Source organism: Dromaius novaehollandiae, chromosome 13 (genome assembly GCF_036370855.1).
Source record: "Dromaius novaehollandiae isolate bDroNov1 chromosome 13, bDroNov1.hap1, whole genome shotgun sequence".
NCBI classification, from domain to species: domain Eukaryota; kingdom Metazoa; phylum Chordata; class Aves; order Casuariiformes; family Dromaiidae; genus Dromaius; species Dromaius novaehollandiae.
In genome coordinates, this window is record NC_088110.1 from 3,051,360 (window position 1) to 3,069,713 (window position 18,354).

At 59.2% G+C, this 18,354-nt stretch overlaps 2 protein-coding genes and 2 non-coding genes across 4 annotated transcripts in view; all 4 read left to right on the forward strand.

The window, feature by feature from the left end:
• The window catches only part of SF3B3 (splicing factor 3b subunit 3), a 30,934-nt gene extending 23,762 nt beyond the window's left edge, over positions 1-7,172 (forward strand). The window contains exons 21-26 of the mRNA XM_026107360.2: positions 1,208-1,333; positions 2,481-2,693; positions 3,675-3,773; positions 4,236-4,379; positions 5,128-5,232; positions 6,225-7,172. Of these exons, the coding sequence (XP_025963145.1) occupies positions 1,208-1,333; positions 2,481-2,693; positions 3,675-3,773; positions 4,236-4,379; positions 5,128-5,232; positions 6,225-6,365 (828 nt within the window). The 3' untranslated portion in view covers positions 6,366-7,172. The remainder of the gene's footprint in view (positions 1-1,207; positions 1,334-2,480; positions 2,694-3,674; positions 3,774-4,235; positions 4,380-5,127; positions 5,233-6,224) is intronic.
• A 3,462-nt stretch (positions 7,173-10,634) lies between these two features.
• Positions 10,635-18,297, forward strand: IL34 (interleukin 34). The gene is made up of 7 exons (XM_064519420.1): positions 10,635-10,723; positions 13,157-13,534; positions 13,699-13,802; positions 14,333-14,410; positions 14,674-14,847; positions 17,056-17,194; positions 17,331-18,297. The coding sequence occupies exons 2-7, from the start codon at positions 13,507-13,509 to the stop codon at positions 17,348-17,350; spliced, it is 543 nt and encodes a 180-aa protein (XP_064375490.1). The 5' UTR covers positions 10,635-10,723; positions 13,157-13,506; the 3' UTR covers positions 17,351-18,297.
• On the forward strand, positions 15,414-15,484 carry TRNAG-GCC (transfer RNA glycine (anticodon GCC)). Its single transcript has one exon. It is a non-coding gene; the product is annotated as a tRNA-Gly (tRNA).
• On the forward strand, positions 16,239-16,309 carry TRNAG-GCC (transfer RNA glycine (anticodon GCC)). Its single transcript has one exon. It is a non-coding gene; the product is annotated as a tRNA-Gly (tRNA).
• Positions 18,298-18,354: the final 57 nt, after the last annotated feature.

Genomic DNA, 18,354 nt, shown 5'->3' on the forward strand with positions numbered 1-18,354 from the left:
GATTTGAACACAAATCTCCCAAGAGTCCCAGTCCTTTGCCTTAGCTACAGTCTCACCCATCTAATTGGTAGATGGGGCAGAAGCAGTGTTTTCCATGTCACAGGGAGGGGAGAGACAGCTCTGTTTCCATTTTGGAACATGAGCTCAGAGAGCTGCTGTGAAGGTTTGTTTACAAAGCAAATTGGGCCTTGGTGATGAAGGCGCTCAGTCCTTGGCTCAACACATTAAGCTAGTGTGAGCTGTCATCTTTCCTGTGATGCTGTTTTGGTTGCGTGTAGAAATGATTATTCTCCTAGTGACCAACTCATTTGACAGGTCTCTGGGGCTTTAGTGAGGGTTTCAGCAAAACTGTTAAAATTAAATTCTGGTTTTCTTCCCGTGTGCTTCGAGCATGGCTGAGACTTGAGCAGATGAGCACGTGGAAAGGGATGTTGCGGCTTCCTTCACTTCCTACGGTTCTGATGCATCGAGTGGGTTCTGTCCTGGAGCGGGGCCTTTTCTGGTGCCACTGAACACCCACTTTGGAGTTGACAGAGTTGATCATATGAAATAACTGGTCTTAGCCAATGCAGGCAAACTAACAACGCTATAACTGGAAATCCCCAACAAATTCACTTTCTCCACTCTGGCTGATCCTTTTGGATTAATTATGAGTATGCTCTAGTGATAGGGGATTTTCAGCCCTGTCTGAGTTGGTATAGCTGTGGGCACACTGGCATTGTTCAGATTTAACACTTTCTTCTGTAGCAGCTCCAGAGCATCCATGGTAGATGCTGAACTAGACTCATGCCTTTGTTTTAAAAGCAGACAATCTGGATGGGTTTAGGCAAAGGATAAAATCTTTCTGTTGAGGATAAAGCAAAACTAGCAACTGAGGTAACGAGATCTTCCCCGCTTTGCTGCCTGTTCAGTATGGGGTTCCTGCAGCAGTCCTGTACTTTAGTTGAAGGTGCACTGCCGGAATTGTTATCTATATAGTACCCAGAGCTCCGTTAGCGCCGTGTGGTATGTGCTATTGTCGAAAGGCCTACAGAGGACTGACTGTTGCCTCTCCTGTGGAAAAAGATTATGATTAGCCTTTTGCATTGAAAGCCTTGGCACAGGACAACAAGCTTCAGCTGAGCCACTGGATGGATCCAGTCTGAAGCTTGATGTGAATTAGTTCTGTTAATGGGGTCTCACATGTCTTCCTCTTACGTCTTTCTAGACCCCTGTAGAGGAGGTTCCTGCAGCCATTGCCCCGTTTCAAGGTAGAGTCTTAATTGGAGTTGGAAAGCTCTTGCGCGTATATGACCTGGGCAAGAAGAAACTGCTTCGGAAGTGCGAGAATAAGGTAATGGCTCATATTCTTGGCTAAAGCTATTACTTGGAGCAAGGGATGCCTTGTAGCATGAGTGAAGCAAGGCTTTAGCTGCTCTTCCAGCCCAAGTTTGCCTGTGCACTTAGATTTCAGCAAGACACCTGTGCAACACTGGACACATATCCAGAGCAACATGGCAGCTCTGGCTGGACTGAACTGTTACACTGCCACTTCGCACCCCAGGCACACATTTTCCCATGACCATCCAAATAGCTGCGTGTTCTGTTTCATGCCAGCTCAGTGCAGGGCTCTCAGTGGAGTTGTGCAGGAGTTTCACAAACGTGTAGAGGCAATGCCTTTTGTCTGTGTGCTGCTATCCTGCTGTAAATGTGAGAGGTGTCATCCAGATACAGAATGACAACTGCTGGAAGTCTTCCCTTAGGTTAAGTGATCAGTAGGCTGGGAACAGAAGTTGCAGGATGCATATGAGTTCCTCTTAAGATCACCATAGTCCTGAAAAGGGGTTTTGTCCTCTTAGAAGTAGATGGTCCCTCTTGCCCAGCTTCTCTGATACTTGCTTGAGGAAAAGAAATTGCTGAGCTTGGTTTTCTTAACACTGATTGCCTGCTCCTTCTTCCCTCCTGCAAGTTAGACAAACCTGTGCCAGTTGGTGGTTAGCCACTGTGGAAAGGAACTCCAACAAGCCCACAGGCAGGCTGGGAACTCGTAGGGGAACTCCTCCCACTAAAATATGACTGAGAATACTCATGAAAAACTGAAACATTCCTTCTTGGGTCCTTCATGACCAGAGCAATGAAGGGACACAAGCAATGCTTCTGACCTCTGGCCTGCCCTGCTTGCAGGACTGTTTCTAGCATCTCTTTGCAGGCTGGCCAACAGTGTTTGTTCTCTGGGCATCATTCATATAAAGCTAGCTGAGAATTGATACCTGGTGGATGTTAGGCTGCAAGGGCTCTGCATTGACGGTATATTTGGGTTGGAGCCATAGCATGCCATGAATGAGCAAGGTGGTGATGGGGAATGAGGAGTGAGCCATATTTAAGGGGGAAATACAGTAAAAATTGGATTGAGTGGGGTGGAGTTCATGGGTAATGGAACACCACTGGACTATGTTTCCCTGTTTGAAGCACTTCGGTCTTGTTTTTCTCTCTCTCAAAAGCACATTGCCAACTATATCTGTGGCATCCAAACCATTGGGCACAGAGTGATTGTTTCAGATGTTCAGGAGAGTTTCATTTGGGTGCGCTACAAAAGAAATGAGAACCAACTAATCATCTTTGCTGATGACACCTATCCCCGGTGGGTCACTACAGCAACTCTCCTGGATTATGACACAGTGGCTGGAGCAGACAAATTTGGTAACATCTGCGTGGTGAGTGTGCCTCTGAGTTGTTGGGGCCTTCCGGACACAACACATTTTTCCTTAGAACTTCCATGATTTGTCTTAAAAGAATGAGAATCTGCCTAGTTGGAGACAACGCCCTGTACCATTCACTTGTTTTCATGGGATGACTAGCTTTCATCATAGTGGCTGGCTGGAATTTATCAGTTTGTTAAAGCAAACAAGTAAAAACCTCAGCGGGTTAGAGACCACTTCATTTCTGAAGCATTCAATGACTTGTATTTAAAAAAACTTAAAGCTTAAAAGCCCTAAAACTTGCTGTGAATGAGCCTTGAAACCAAGCTTGCAGTTGTGAAAGAGCCCAGGAGAACTTGTATCAAGGTTATCACTCTTAGTTTTCCTGGCTAAATCTCAGCTCTGGCGTTTAGCTTTCTCTGTCACTTCCTCTTGAAAGCTGGCTTTGTCTGTGCTGACACTTCCCCAGTTGGCTGAATTTCAGCTGGGGAGGAGGACAGAATAGATGTTTTTTGTGCCAGAACTTTGATCTCTTTCTGAAGCGTGCTGGGGTGCTTTGGAGTTCAGAGTTCAGCAAGGGTCAAATGTTGCACCTGCAGGATTTGGCCACCTCACGTAAATCCATCATCTTAAGTTTTCTGGACCTGCGTCCATCAGACTGTTTCATTAATGGAGCCTGCCTTCAAAACAGTACGTTTTGACCTTATCCCCAGCCTGATCTGCAAATTCCAAGCTAGACGGAGGCCAGTGCCTGTCATCAAGTCCTGTCCGTGTTTTTCGCTCTTCTGAGCACTTGATAACGTGGTTGTCTTTCAACTCTAAAGGCTTTGTTGGAGGGGGAATGCATGATCTTACTGTGAGTGGTTTATAAGCGACTCCTTTAAAAGTGATGCTTTTAGAGCCCACAAAATGAGTATGTTCAAGGACCACAAGGATTCTCCAAAAATACATGATGTGTCTGCAGCTTGTTAACACTTTCCTTCTCTTTCAACACAGGTGAGACTGCCCCCCAACACGAACGATGAGGTAGATGAGGATCCCACAGGCAACAAAGCTCTCTGGGACAGGGGGCTGCTTAATGGAGCATCCCAGAAGGTAGCGTTTCTTTGGAAGCACACAGTTATTGGGGGGGAAGGAACGTGCTGTTTTTCTGTGAAGTCCTCTGCAGTGGCGTTCAGCAGATGTACTGGCAGTTCTGTACCTACCTTGCTGTGCTGTGGGCGGTCAGTCTTTATTGTTACCAGGAGCCAAATTCTGTCTCTGAAGTCATGGTCAATGCCTATTCAGTGATGTTTGATTGAAGTAGTCTGCTCGCTTTCTTTGCCTGCTTTCCCTCATTACCTGCATCCATTTGTCAGTCCAAGAGGGTAATTCAGCAGCATGCTGAGTTTTGCCATCTGGTCACAGGTGGAAGGCACTTCCTCTTTAGAAAGCAGTCTCAGAACTAGCAGGTGGTTGAATTTATTCTGCTCTCTTCTCTCAAGCCTTTAGTCTTTTGCTTTTATATAAGCTAAGGAGCAGCACTGATTCTTGTCTTTGTTCTGTTTTGGCTTGCAGGCTGAAGTGATTATGAATTATCATGTGGGAGAGACGGTGCTTTCCTTACAGAAGACCACACTGATCCCAGGAGGCTCTGAATCTCTTGTCTATACCACGTTATCAGGGGGTATAGGAATCCTGGTCCCTTTTACTTCCCATGAGGTAAGCAAGCTGCATCGTACTGCAGAGTTGCGCTCTTTTATGCACTCCTCCCCAGCTAGTATATCGATGTGCTGTGTCTCTTGAGGGTATCTCTGGGGCTTTGCAGTGCATTAAAAGCAGTGCTGCAGGAAAGCTTGCATCTGTGGGACAGGTTCAGATGCAAAGGGGAAGAGAAGGAGCTTGTAAACTCCTTCCTTCTACCCCTGTTCCTCTAAGAGTTGAAAGCTTTTCTTGTTTGTGCGTATTCCAGAGAAGTGGCTCTTGGGTGACTTAGCATCTGTGAGGAGGGTGTCTTATGGCCCACTTTCTGTGTAGGGGTGCGTAGCCTGTAAACTCTATTGAGCGCACACTGGTGCCTCTCAAGTCCTGAAGGCTGTATTCACTGCTCAGTTTGCTGTGCCCTGCTGGAGCAGCGTATGCCAAAACATTTGCTCCTTGAACTGCACCTCCATGCTGCACAGCTGCGATGTGCTCCAAGTCATGGGAGTCTGAGCCTGGCCGAGGTGTCATAGTGACTCTTGCTTTGGCTGTTTGGCTCTGTCGTGAGTGTGCAGAGGGTGGAAGTGGTGAGGGAGTAACTTCGGAGACCAGAGCTTGGCTGCAGTGTGCTGGGGGCTGTTCTGGCAGAGCCTGATAATGGCAGTGCTGTAGCCAGCACAGGAATGCCTGGCAGATGGGCATCTTGCCTTGGCATCAGTGCGTAGAAGTGTGTGGCAAACTGTTCTCTTACTGATTCTTGTCCCCACAGGATCACGACTTCTTCCAGCATGTGGAAATGCACTTGAGGTCTGAGCACCCTCCTCTCTGTGGACGAGATCACCTCAGTTTCCGCTCCTACTACTTCCCCGTGAAGGTAGGTCTGAGCGTTTAGGATCAGCGGGTTGCTGAGGTTCAGAGGCTTGCTGTAGGATGTGGATGTGTTGATAAGTTGCTGCTTAGCGGGGAAGACTGGGGTGGGGCATTGTAAACCAAAGCTGATCTAGCAACTGTGGCAATAACTGGAGCTAGAGTTTGAGTAGCACTCTCTAAGGAGAGAAGTAGGAGTACAAGCACTTAATACAGTGTCTGTTTCTGTTTCTTAACCTATTTAATGAATCTTCTGAGGGTTGGTTTTGAGACCTAAGCCCAGAGGTGCTGCTGCAGTGCTTCTCTGCTTGCCAGAGCATCTCCTTTTTCCATCAGGAAAGGCATTACATAGCTTTTTGTGTGGCTTGGTCAGACTGAATGTTTCCCAGGGAGTATACTATTTCACCACAATTGAAAGGATAATCTCATCAGAAATAGGCAGGAGTAGCTATTTCTTTTTTCGAGGAGCTGTGTTTGAAGCTGTTGACTGCTAAATGCTGCAAGCAAAGTAATGTATGTAGTACCAGTCAGGAAACTGTTCCAGCAACTGAAACTGTCCAAACACAGAGGGCGTTCTTGTTCCTGATGGCCTTGAGGCTGAGCTGCAACATGCAGGATCTCAGAGGCCTTTGACATCTGACTGGAGATGCCTTTTCCTCACCTTTTCCAGCCTCCTCCATCAGCCTTTCCAGCCCAGCGCATAGACCCTGTGCTAGCTGAGGCTTGCTGGTCTGTCGGATCTGTCTTCCCTTCCCTTGTGATTCTTCAGCTGAACCCAGGCTTTCTGGGTTTCTCCTTCGTTAATCAGGCTGGCCAGTAATTAGTTTAACACTAACTGCTGCTATTCAGCAGATGAGGTCACTGAGCATGGTCTTGTTTCCAGGATGGGATTAAGAAGCTTTTGGGAACAAGCTGTTTGTTGCCATTTTTCCCCATTTAGGTAGGGTTCAGTGCCTCTGTGTTGTGTAGATTGAATGCTCTCCTCCCTTGCCCCTCCAGAATGTGATCGATGGGGACTTGTGTGAGCAGTTTAACTCCATGGAACCTAACAAACAGAAGAATGTGGCCGAAGAGCTGGACCGAACCCCACCAGAGGTGTCCAAGAAGCTGGAAGACATCCGCACGCGCTACGCTTTCTAAGTGGCAGCTGGCAGGAGCAGAGCTTCTTGCTGGGTTCCTATGGACGCTCTTCCAAGCACAGTTGGAAGGAGGAATGTGTGCTTTTTTTCCTTTTTAAATATTGGTTTGCTCCTCTTGGTTTATGTTCCAAAGTAACGTGATTCCTGTAAACACAGTATCAGAAATTAGGTCTCCTAGCACATCCCGCTGCTTGTGTGAAGGCTCCTGACCCTGAGTCTCAGCCAGACTGACTCCCTCTTGGGAAGTGCCCAAGGAAGGGTGCAGACTGACCCTCAGCCGCATTTTGGGGTGAGGTCTGTGGCTCCCTTCTCCCTTCAGAATGAGGGAGTCTGAGGCCTTTTGCGCTGGCCTTCCAGTGGCCTAGCAGAGGGGCATATAGGGCAGATCCAGCTGAGCCTCTGTAGGCTCAAATGGATTTTGCAGCTTCCCAGCTTTTTGATAAAGGAAACAGCTGCAGCCTGACTCAGGGTTGCCAGGCTCATTTTTGTGGTCAGTAGCAAGAGGATCTGGGCTTCCACTAGCTAAGAGCAGCCTGTGGGAAGCCTGGCTGTGTGTACTGTGTGCGACTGTCACACTTGCCTTGAATGTTTCCTTTTGAATTGCAAGGGATTTTCAGACTCACTATTTTTGACTGTTTTCCCTGTAAATAGAGTTTTGTACAATGTTGACTCTCTTGGGGGTGGGGAAGAGCAAGGCCTGAGTCTGGGACTTGATTTGTTTCATAATAACTTCGACAAGAGCAGAGTCCTGTCTCCAAGCCATGACTGTAAGCAGCACATGAAGAATAAAAGCCTGTTTTTTAACTAATCTGACTCCAGGGCTCATCTCCTTTGCAGCAGCTGTTCCTGACCTGGTCGGAGCAGGTGCGGGGTGGAGAAGTTCAGCAAGAGTGCAGAAATCCGCACGCCCTCAGCCCTGCACGCCGCGTGGATGCTGGAGCACTGCTGCAGCCCCGCAGGCGGCAGCTTGAAAGCCCCTTTCCTCCCCCCTTCCCTGCCTGCTCCGCCTGGAGCTGGCTGCAGGCTCGGCAGCGTGTCCGGCAGCCAGAGCTGCTCTCCTGCAGTGTTGGTCTGCCCTGGGTGGTTTTGCTGCTTCAGCAAAATAGCTGAAAGTGCAGGCCAGGGATAGGATGTGCACAGAGGGGGGCGAGACGGAGGAAAGTTGGGAAAAGCATTGAGTGGACTGCAGAAAAGTGGAAGGCGGTGTCTTTGCCGCAGCTACTCTTTCCCCTGCCCTTCCAAGGCACGACTGGGGCTCAGGCTCCTTGCGTCGCGCTGCGAAGCAGCCTGCAGCTCTGGGAGCGAGAGCTGGCTTGCTGGCGGAAGGCGTTTCTCCTCGCTGTCTGCTATCTTGCTCCGGCAAAGGGGCTGGGGTCCTCTGAGCCCATCGCCACTCCCCACCCTGGCGTTGGAAATGGGCCTAAGCCTCTGGCCCCAATCACCCCCTTGAATCAAATTGGGTTCCTCATCTGGCTTACGTCTGCTCTATGAGTAATGGTAAGCACACGCCATCTGGTGCTGTCCTTTGGACCCTTTTCTGTGCTTCCCCTCTGCTTCATTGCTACAGGACTGCGTTGGCAGGTGCCTGACTCAGAGCTTTGGCTCCAATGCGTCACTGGGCCACACTGGTTCTTTCCCATTAATGCACCAATGCTTCTGCCTGGGGTTTGGAGAGCTCTGTGCCATGTTCACATGCCTTGTTGGAGGGTGCTACACATAGGAAACTAAATATAAGAGCTAAAGGTGGTGTCGTGCCTTGAGCTGTGGTCCCGCATGGGGCTTGTAATGCCCTGGGAGCGCGCTCGGGTGCTGGCAGCACCCAGTGCTCCCTGGCTTGCGCTTCCCATGCTCTCATCCTCCAGCATGCTCTGCCTCCTGCTCAGGGTCGGAGGATACTTCCTCCAGGGCCCCAGCAGAATTCAGCATTCGACACGTCACCTTACCTCGAGTCAAGGGTGAAATCACACCCACGGTGGCTCTGGGTGTTCCCAAACCGGTTCCAAACCCAAGGTGTGCTTCCTTGGCTGGGCCTAGGTAAACATCTGCCTTCAGTACACTGCAAGGCCTGGGAAGGAGGAGAGACATATGGCAGGGGGGAAAAAATGCTGATTGCAGGGTGGAGAGGGCACCTGCCCTGTTCTAGGCCTGTTCTCTCCATCAGGAAGGGTTTCAGAGGCTGGACGTGTCCGCGCACTGCTGATCTTCAGTCATTGCTGGCTCCAGCCAGGGACCTGGCAGAGCCGGGGGGTGCTCGGGGCGCTGAGGGCTCATCGGAGCAAGGTGGGATGAATCCCTAGGTAAGAGGAGGGCAGGGGCCCAGCCTGCCCGTGTGCCTTGAGCTACCCGCACCGGGCAAACTACAGCGGGGGGAGGGAGGAGGCTAAGCAGCCCCGGGGGTGATGGTGTTTTGGGGGTCAGGGTGACATGAGCTGAAGGACCCGAAAAGGCTTGGAGGCTGAGCCCTGCTCCGGCAGCCAGGTGAGCCTCCTTTTGCCTTTTCCCTGGGGCTTCCAGCAGGGAAGAACAGGGGATGCGCCGGGGCAGCGCGGAGAGGCGGAGGCCGGCTGAGGCGGAGGCCGGCCGGCCTTTCTCGCTGCAAGTGCTCTCCCTGCCCCGGGGCACCTGCAGCCGCCCCAGCTCTGCTCCTGTTGCCGCTGGAGAGAAAAACTCCCGGGGCTCCCGTTGTGGGCCGGAGGCGTCGCGTGCTGGCTGAGGCTGTTTGCCTTGGGATATCACCAGCGGTGATTTCCAGCCTGCTGCAGCCAAACAGGGCAAACTGCCTCCAACGCTGTACTGTAAAACTCCGCGTTTTTCCCTTCTCTCCCTAGCTGAGCCAGCAACTACGTGGGTAGGGAACGCTATTAAATGGCTTCCTCTAATGCCTGCAGCAGATGCTAGGCTTGCCGCAAGCGAGGTCCCTGCATGTACTGCGACGAGCTGGACCGGGTCCTTCCCCCACAAGGAGCCTTGCAGCAGCCCGGCTCCCGGCTGCCCCTCCGCTCTCCCCAGCCACGGTGCTCGGGAAGGGGGGAGCCAAAGCCGGGAAGCGAGGGCCGTGCCCGGGGCTGGGGGAAAGCTTGGCAGAACAGCTGCCTTGGCCCTGAGCGGGTGCCAGGGGAATCCCAGAGCGCTCCGCTCGCATGCAGAAGCGCATTCCTTCCCACGCGTTTCCCTGGGAGCGGGCGAGCGGCACTTTGACAGCTCGCTTCTCCGAGCCCTGGCTCGGGCGGACCTGTCCAACACATGGCGGCCCTTCGCACCCAGGGCAACAACCTCTCCCCAGGGCTTTTCTCGGGGTGGAGAGCGCGGGGTCCGGCCCCTTGCGGCTCAGCCTGGGCAGGGATTTCAGCCTTGAAGCATCCAGAGAAAACGGCGCAGGCTGGGACCGGAGGCCACCGGCCTCCCGTTGGCCCAGGTTCGAGCAGGGATCCCCCCCGCCCCTCTGAAAGAAGCCCCCGCAGCCGCGGCCTCCAGCTTTGCCTCCCTGTAGCGTGTCCCTCGGCATGGACGCAGCAAGCGCCGGGCCTGCTTCCCTTTCACGGGACCGCTGGGCCTCGCTGCTTCCCAAACGCCCCCGCGGGTGCCGGCACAGGCTGGCTCTGCAGCCAGCTGGGTGCTGGGAGCAAGCGGGGCACGTGGGCCGGGGCAGCTCCTCCCGGCCCGGGGCCACCACAGGGCGAGCCTGGCTTTCCGAGGGCCGCGGGCGGCGAAATCGGGCGGCAGTGAGATGCCGTGGCGGGCAGCCTCTGCCCCCCAGGCCGCACGGCCTGGGGGCACCAACGCGGCCCGTTGCCTCTGCAGAGGACGGGGCTCGCCGGGGTTATGGGGCCGCGTTTAAAGTCTGCCCGCCGTGCTGGGCTGGGGCGGAGGGGCCTTGGGGTCGCTTCGGTCGCCCCCCCTGGGCCGGGAGCGAGCAGACGGGCTACGGCCCCCCGGGAGCAGGCGGGTGCTGAGCCGGCCCGGGGAGCACGTGGGCCCCCAGCCGGGACAGCCAAGCACCCCGTGCACCCAGCCTGGCTGGCCGAGCACCCCGGGGGCGCCCAGGCGGCCGAGCAGCCAGGGAGCGGGGCCCCCTGCTCCGACGGGCCCGCGCAGCAGCCTCGGGGCGGGCAGCGGGGCCGGGGCCGCGCGGGGCGCTCTGCTCCCCGCGGCTCCCGGCCGCCCCGGGGCCCTCCCGCGCGGGCGGCGTCCTCCGCCCGGCCTCGGCGGCCGCCCCCTCCCGCCTCCCCGCGCCGCGCCGCGCCGCGCCGGCCCGGCCTCCCGCCCGCCTCCCGGGAAGCGCGGCCCCGCCGCCGCCGCCGCCGCCGCCGCCCGCGGGGAGACGCGTCCCGCGCGCCCGGGCCCCGCGCGCTGCGCCAGGTGGGTCCGCGCGTGGGGCGCGCGTGGGGCGCGCGCGGGGCGGGGCGGGGCGCGCGGGGCCGCCGCGCGGCCGGGGAGGGGCGGGCGCTGCCGTGGGCGCCCTCCTCGCGGCGGCCGCACCACGGCGCCGGCAGCGGGCCGGGCCGCTGCGGGGACGGGGCTGCGGGCAGGGCAGGGCAGGGCAGGGCGCGGCCCCCTCGGTGCGGGGACGCGGCCCAGCTCCCTGCTCGCGGGGACGCGGCGGGGGGTTGCGGCCGTTCCCCTTCCCCTGGGGACACGCTGTGGGGACGAGCGCAGGGACAGGGCACAGCCCCCTTCGTGTGGGGCCACGGCACAGGGACGGGGCCTGGCCCCCTTCCCATGGGCCACGTGAGGTGGGGCCACGGCATGACCCCTTCACATGGGGACACGGTGCAGGGACATGTCACAGCCCCCTTTGCATGGGGCCACAGCACAGGGACATGTCAGAGCCCACTTCACATGGGGACGCAGTGCAGGGACATGTCACAGCCCCCTTTGTCAGGGGACACGGTGCAGGGTCATGTCATGTCCCCCTTCACATAGGGACCTGGTGCAGGGACATGTCACAGCCCTCTCTGCATGGGGACCTGGTGCAGGGACATGTCACAGCCCTCTTCGCATGGGGACCTGGTGCAGGGACATGTCACAGCCCTCTTCGCATGGGGCCACGGCACAGGGACATGTCACAGCACCTTTTGCCAGGGGACACAGTGCAGGGACATGTCACAGCCCCCTTTGCCAGGAGACACAGTGCAGGGACATGGCATGTCCTTCTTTGCATGGGGCCATGGCACAGGGACATGTCACAGCCCCCTTTGCATGGCGACATGGTGCAGGGACATGTCACAGCCTCCTTTGCATGAAGACACAGTGCCAGGACATGTCACAGCTTCCTTTGCCAGGGGACACAGTGTAGGGACATGTCACAGCCTCCTTTGCATGAAGACACAGTGCAGGGACATGTCACAGCCTCCTTTGCATGGGGACACGGTGCAGGGTCATGTCATGTCCCCCTTCACATAGGGAACTGGTGCAGGGACATGTCACAGCCCTCTTTGCATGGGGATGCAGTGTAGGGCCATGTCACAGCCTCCTTTGCATGGGGACATGGTGCAGGGACGTGTCACAGCCTCCTTTGCATGGGGACATGGTGCAGGGACATGTCACAGCCCCCTTTGCCAGGAGACACAGTGCGGGGACATGGCATGTCCTTCTTTGCATGGGGCCATGGCACAGGGACATGTCACAGCACCTTTTGCCAATGGTCACAGTGTAGGGACAGGTCACAACCCTCTTCACATGGGGACATGGTGCAGGGATATGTCAAAGCCCCCTTTGCGTGGAGACAGTGCAGGGCCGTGTCACAGCCCCCTTCACATGGGGACATGGTGCAGGGACATGTCACAGCCTCCTTTGCATGGGGACACAGTGCAGGGACATGTCACAGCCTGCTTTGCCAGGGGAAACAGTGTAGGGACATGTCAAAGCCCCCTTTGCATGGTGACATGGTGCAGGGACATGTCACAGCCTCCTTTGCATGAGGATGCGGTGCAGGGATATGTTATAGCCCCCTTTGCCAGGGGACACGGTGCAGGGTCATGTCATGTCCCCCTTCACATAGGGACCTGGTGCAGGGTCATGTCAGAGCCCCCTTTGCATGGGGCCACGGCACAGGGACATGTCACAGCTCCCTTTGCCAGGGGACATGGTGCAGGGATTTATCACAGCCCTCTTTGCATGGGAACACGGTGCAGGGATATGTCACAGCCCTCTTTGCATAGGGACACAGTGTAGGGTCATGTCATGTCCCCCTTCACATGGGGACATGGTGCGGGGACATGGCACAGCCCCCTTTGCATGGGGACACGGCGCAGGGACATGGCGTGTCCCCCTTTGCAGGGGGCCACAGTGCGGTGCTGCGGCCCGGCCGCCTCGGGCAGCCCCGTCCCCGGCGGCGGTGCCCCGCAGGTGCCAGCGGCTCCCGCCGAGGCCGCCGCGCTCGCCGCAGGCCGGGCGCCCGCAGCTGGCGCCGGCGGGGCGGTGGCCGCCGGCTGCCGCTGGTCACCGGGGGCCCTTTCCGCCGCCGCTCGAGCGCGGCCGGTGCCGGCGGGGCCCCGGGCAGGGAGGGCCCCGAGGCGGGCGGGCTGCCTGCCGCGGCGGGCTCTGCCGGATCGGCGCGGCGAGCCTGCACCGGGCCCGGGGCAAAGTCCCCGCCGGCGGCCGGGGCAGGGCTCGCGGGTATGGGCCGAGCCCGGAGCCGGCCCTGGAAATTCCCTTCCTGCCCGAGTGGGCTGGCGAGGGAAGTCCTGCCCGGGCGGCTCAGACACCTGCGGGTACCGCCGCGCCGAGGCTCGGCGGCGGCTCCCGCCAGGCGCCCGCCCGGGCTCCGCAGCCGCGTCCTTGTCGCCCCAGGTCGCAGCTCGGAGCGGCGCGATCTCGCCGGCGGATCCCGCGCCTCCAGCCCGCCGAGCGGGCCCCTCCCTCCCCTCCTGCCGCCCCGGGATGGACCGAGGACCTGCCGCCTCCCCGCATCCCACCGGAGAGCGGCCGGCGGCCGCGGAGGGGAATTAGCCCCCCACCCATGGCAGGGGGCAGCCGCCCGCGGCTCCAGCGCAGCAGCCCGGCGCCCCGCGCCTCTCGCCCGCCCGCCAGCCGCCCGCAGAGCGCCGCCGAGGAGGCTCCCGGCACCCGGCCGGCCCGGCGCCCCGCGGCGCTTCGGCCATGTAGGTCCAGCCTGCGGCTCCGCTGACCCGGCTGTCACCATGCGGCGGGGCTACGCGGCCGTGCTGTGTGAGTACGGGGCGGCGAGGGGGCCGTGCGCGCCCGGCCGGGGGGGCGGCAGCGGGGGAGCCCATCCGCCCGGCCTCGGGTGCCGAGCCGGCGGTGCCGAGCCGCCCTTGCCCCTGCTTCCTGGTGCCACCCGCGGCTGACGCTGCTCCTTCCCGGCTGCCCAGGTGTCCTGGCCGTGATGGGGCTGGAGGCCGCCGCGCTGGGCGAATGCGAGATCACCCGACTTCTCCAGGACAAGCTGCAGTACGAGATGCGCCTGCAGTACATGGTAACCCCTTCCCCGCGCCGGTCCCCCCCGGCCCGGCTCCCGCTGCCCCCAGACCCGCCGGTGCCCAGCTCCGTTCCCCAGCCCTGCCTTTCGGCGCGCGCGGACCTCTCCGTGGTGGCCCTAAAGAGCAGACCCGCGCCGGCCCCAATTTTTGCGTTGCCAGGATTGCTCCTGGACGGGGAATGCCAGGGCAGAGCCCTGCGCTCCTGCAGGAGCCTCGCGCTCGGGGTTGGTGGGCGCCGGGTGGCGTTTCTGCCCCGCCAGTGCCGAGGGGTGCGGATTGCGCCTGGCGCTGTCTCTGCTGGTGCCCCTTGTCCTGGAGTGGTGGCCAAGCTGGAGGGCTCCATCTCCAATTCCTCGTCCCTGATGTCGCTGCAATGAGGGACACTAAGCTGTGACGGGTGGTGACGGTCGAAGGGCTTTTCCACCATTTCGCCTTTTCCAGCAAGGCTGGCTGGGATGTTCCTGTCCCTGGAGGACGGGCTGGGGACCTTCGCTGCCAGCCTCTGTGCTCTCTCTCGCCTTTCCAGAAGCACTATTTCCCCATCGACTACAGCGTGCAGGTCCAGTACGAGGAGGTGCTGAGGCCGTCCAACATCACCCGCCTGGTAAGATGCCAGCGTTGAGCTCGCGGCTGCACGACAGCACTGGGTGCTGAGGCCGGACAACCCCCCTGCTGCGTGCCAGCCCTGGGTCTCACCAGGCGCTGCCCTCGCAGCGGGCTGGGCAGCAGGACGGCCCCAGCGTGTCCCCAGAGCGGGGGACGCTCCAGGGAGGGTGGTGAGGGGCTGCAGGGGCATTGGGTCTCTCCCGTTCCGCTGGGCTCGCGCACCTGTCTCTGCTCTGACCGAGGGCATCGTCTCACCCGCAGCGCAACGGGACGGTGTCGGAGGCAGCGCTGCGGTACCTCTGGTTCCACGTCAGCTCCCAGGCGCTGCTGAGGATCCGCGAGGTGCTGCCAGAGAAGCACCCGTCCTGGAAGTACACCCAGGAGCTGTGCCAGCTCTTCGACGCCCTGGGCAGGGAGTACAGCAAGTACCGACAGGTGGGGAGACCCCAGGCCCATGCCCCGCACCCCTGCCCGGTGCACGTGCGCACGGCCGAGAGTCACGTGGGTGCCACAGGCAGGTGCAGCGGGCAAACACACAGTGCTGGCACCGATGCACATGTGGGACATGAACACGCGCCAGCTTTGCTCACGCGCAGATGTGTTTGGCACATGTGCGCACACACGCTTGGTACATGCGGTGCCGGCCCGTATGCGGTGCACAGACACGCAGTACCTATATGCGCAGTAGGTACCATACGGGCCCCTGTGCAGTGCGCAGGCGGAGTGCATCCATGCACGGCACATGCAATACAGGCACGTGCCTGTACGCATGTGCACATAGGCGGTACACGGACATGCACGTGGTACGTGCACACGCGTGGGGCATGCACAGGCGCACACGTGGCAGCCGGACACATGCAGAACATGCAGCCCGGGCCCGTGCGGGGGATATGCTTGGCTGAGGGTGGGGGGGTCCCGCACCCTGCTTGGGGAAGCACCTGACACCTGGGGTGCCCATCTGGTGGGGCCGTGGGGCAGCTGTGCAAAAAGCCCCACATCTGGCATTGGTGGTTCAGTGGTAGAATTCTCGCCTGCCACGCGGGAGGCCCGGGTTCGATTCCCGGCCAATGCAACTCTGCTGCTTTTCCCCCCTTCACCTCCGCCTGGCTGGGTGATGCTGGGGGCAACGCAGAGACAGCAGCGTTTTGGTCCTGGGAGCAGCGGCTTGGCACTGTTTGGACTCCAGTGTGAACGCAAAGTGTTGATAGGGTTGATGTTTGCTTTGGTGCAGAGGAGCCTGACCTTAGCCCAGACCTCTTGACACAGTGTTAGCTCTGAAGCCTAATGACAATCTCGTTAATCGTGGAGATGTCTTAGGAAGCAGAAACAGGCTCTCTCACGGCTTGAGCCCCTGAAATCAGACCTGTCTGCTTGGGTCCTTCTCCCTGGGGGCTCCCAGACAGCAGTGACTGTCCCCACTGCCCCCAACCCCCCTAACCCTACCCCCCGCCCCATTCCGGTGCCACAGGGCCATTCTGCATGCAGAGGTTGACTTTGTCAAAGAAACTGCAGTTCTGGGTCAAGCCTTTTTCCTCTCCTTGTTTCTTCTTTTGCAAAATGCCCCGGTGCGCTGGAGGAGAGGCCAAGCCTGGCTCCAGCAGCTGACGTGGGAGGGGAGGGCAGGACTCTCCGCGCCACATCCAAGAGGCGCTGGAGTCGCTCACCCCGGGGTGCGCGGGTTCCCCTGGATCCGCGCCGGGGCAGCAGCAAGGTGCCGGCAGGGCTGCGTGGCCGGGAGGGAGGGCAGCCCCGCGCCTGCCCTGCTCAGCACCAGGGCTGCTCGGCTGTGGGGCCGTGGGGCAGCTGTGCAGAAAGCCCCACATCTGGCATTGGTGGTTCAGTGGTAGAATTCTCGCCTGCCACGCGGGAGGCCCGGGTTCGATTGCCGGCCAATGCAGTAGTGGAATTTTTGCCACTTATTCTCCGGAGAAGCTCAGAGACCACTGCAGGCCCCCATACAGGGACAGGAGCACTGAGGCCTTCCCAGGCCACCTCTGTGCATTTGGGGGCTGCAGGGGTGACCGGAGTCAACCCCAAAGATGCTCCCCCTGCTCCAGAGCAGAATCTGAGCTGGGGCATCCTGGCATTGCTCCTTCCCTTCTGCCCAGCCCTGCAGATAGGAGTTACCCCAGCAGATAGGATGGCATCAACAGCAAGGCAGAGCCAGAGCTGTCCCTCAGCGTCCCTCGGTCTGTCAGCGTGGTTCCCGCTGGGCTGTGGCAGGGTTTGGTGGCAGGGAGCATCCTTGGTTTGGTGGCAGTCAGTGGCACTGGCTCGGTGGCAGGGAGCATCCCTGGTTTGGTGGCAGTGAGTGGCACTGGCTCGGTGGCAGGGAGCATCCCTGGTTTGGTGGCAATGAGGGGCACTGGCTCGGTGGCAAGGAACTGTACTGATGGGGGGGGGCATGATGCCGAGGAGAGGGAGCCGGGGACCTTGTCCTATCCAGACAGGGGGTTTGCCACACGGACGGGCACTGTGGTGACCCATGTGTGCAGTGTCTGTTTGTCCACGGTGCCTGCACGGGTGCCACCAAAGCCATGGGCATGGTGGCGGGTGCCCTCAGACCCGGTGCAGGGGGGCCTGGGTGCCTGGGGCACCAGCTGCAGAGCCGGCCCCAACGCCAGCCGTGCCCTGTCCCTGCAGACGGATGTGGACGTGGTGGTGGCCGACCTGGTGAAGCAGGTCCACAGCGCCAGCGCGGAGAGCCGGAGGAAGGCCGTGCGCCCCAAGGCCCTGCTGGACAACTGCCTCAAGGTCATGAGGATGCTGTACGGCAGGCCCTGTGAGTGGGACCGGGGAGCCGGGGATGGGGCTGCCCGGGGGGGCAGGAGGAGCCTCGGAGCAGGTCGCAGAGGCCATGCTCAGGGAGGGGGGCCAAGCCCTTTTGCAGGCGGTGATGGGTGCTGCCCTCCGCCCAGGTCGCTGGGACTCCACCTAACGCCGCGGAGGGCCGCGTGCTCGCCGTCGCCCGCCCTCGCCCTCCGCACAGCTCGGCGCCTGCTCCAGCACCTCGCCGGCCCGCTGCAGCGGCGCCTCCCTCCCGCCTCCCTGCGCTGCCCCAGGGACCCTGCTCAGCCTCCAGCAAAGAGGGAGGGGGCCACAGAGAAGGATGGAGGGGAGCCGCGAAGAAAACCTCTCCCACATGACAGGCTCGACGTCTTTTGCTTCTCCTGGGCCCGAGGAAGCCGCCTCTCCTCTCCTGCACAGCAGGGCCGTGGCCACCCAAAGAGGACCTTTTGGGTGCTCCTCTCCCCAGCTGTCCTGTGGGCACATGGGGCACCTGGCCCGGCTGTGGGGCTGCCCTGTGCCCAGGCCCGTGGTCATTGCAGGGAGGGAGCTGCCGTGCCACCGGGGAGCCTTGGCACCCTGGTCCCTGGAGGGTGCTGGGGACCGTGGGCACAAGGGACTTCATCCAGCTCGGCTGCCTCATCCTGCCCACGAAGGAAGGCGCAGAGGGGCACAGTGGCGCCCTCGGAAAGGCCACCCTGTGCAGGACCCTGGGACCGTGCACGGTCGGGGAGTCTGCGATATGACGCCCAGCCGCCGTCTGAGCAGCAGCCGGCGCTGGCCAGGCTCGAGCCAAAGCACCCAGCAGCCCCACGGGCACCTCACTGTCCTTCTGCATGGGTGCAGGCTGGAGGGGGTCCTGGACGCAGCCCCCATGGGAAGGTGGCCCCTGACCATGTTGGGAGATGCTGCCTTGTCCTGGCTGCAGTGGGTGTGATTTTTTTTTTTTTTTTTTTATCACCAGTTTCCTGTTTTGTATTTTTTCTTCAGCTTTCATTAAAAAAACGAATAATTTTCTAGCGCTTGTTGCAGATAAGCTTCCGACTGGGTCGCCTAAAGGCTCAAACCTTAACCGAAATAAAAAACAAGCAGACAGAAGCCCAGCTGCCTCGGCTGCCTCTTAATTTTGGGAGTCATTTTCCTCCCTTTTCGGGG

Excerpts from the sequence above, each read along its gene's own strand:
- IL34 (XM_064519420.1), top strand. The coding sequence starts at position 13,507 with ATGCGGCGGGGCTACGCGGCCGTGCTGT. Across the intron at positions 13,535-13,698 it reads GGGCTACGCGGCCGTGCTGT|GTGTCCTGGCCGTGATGGGG; the intron begins GTGAGTACGGGG and ends CCGGCTGCCCAG. Across the intron at positions 17,195-17,330 it reads GATGCTGTACGGCAGGCCCT|GTCGCTGGGACTCCACCTAA; the intron begins GTGAGTGGGACC and ends CCCTCCGCCCAG.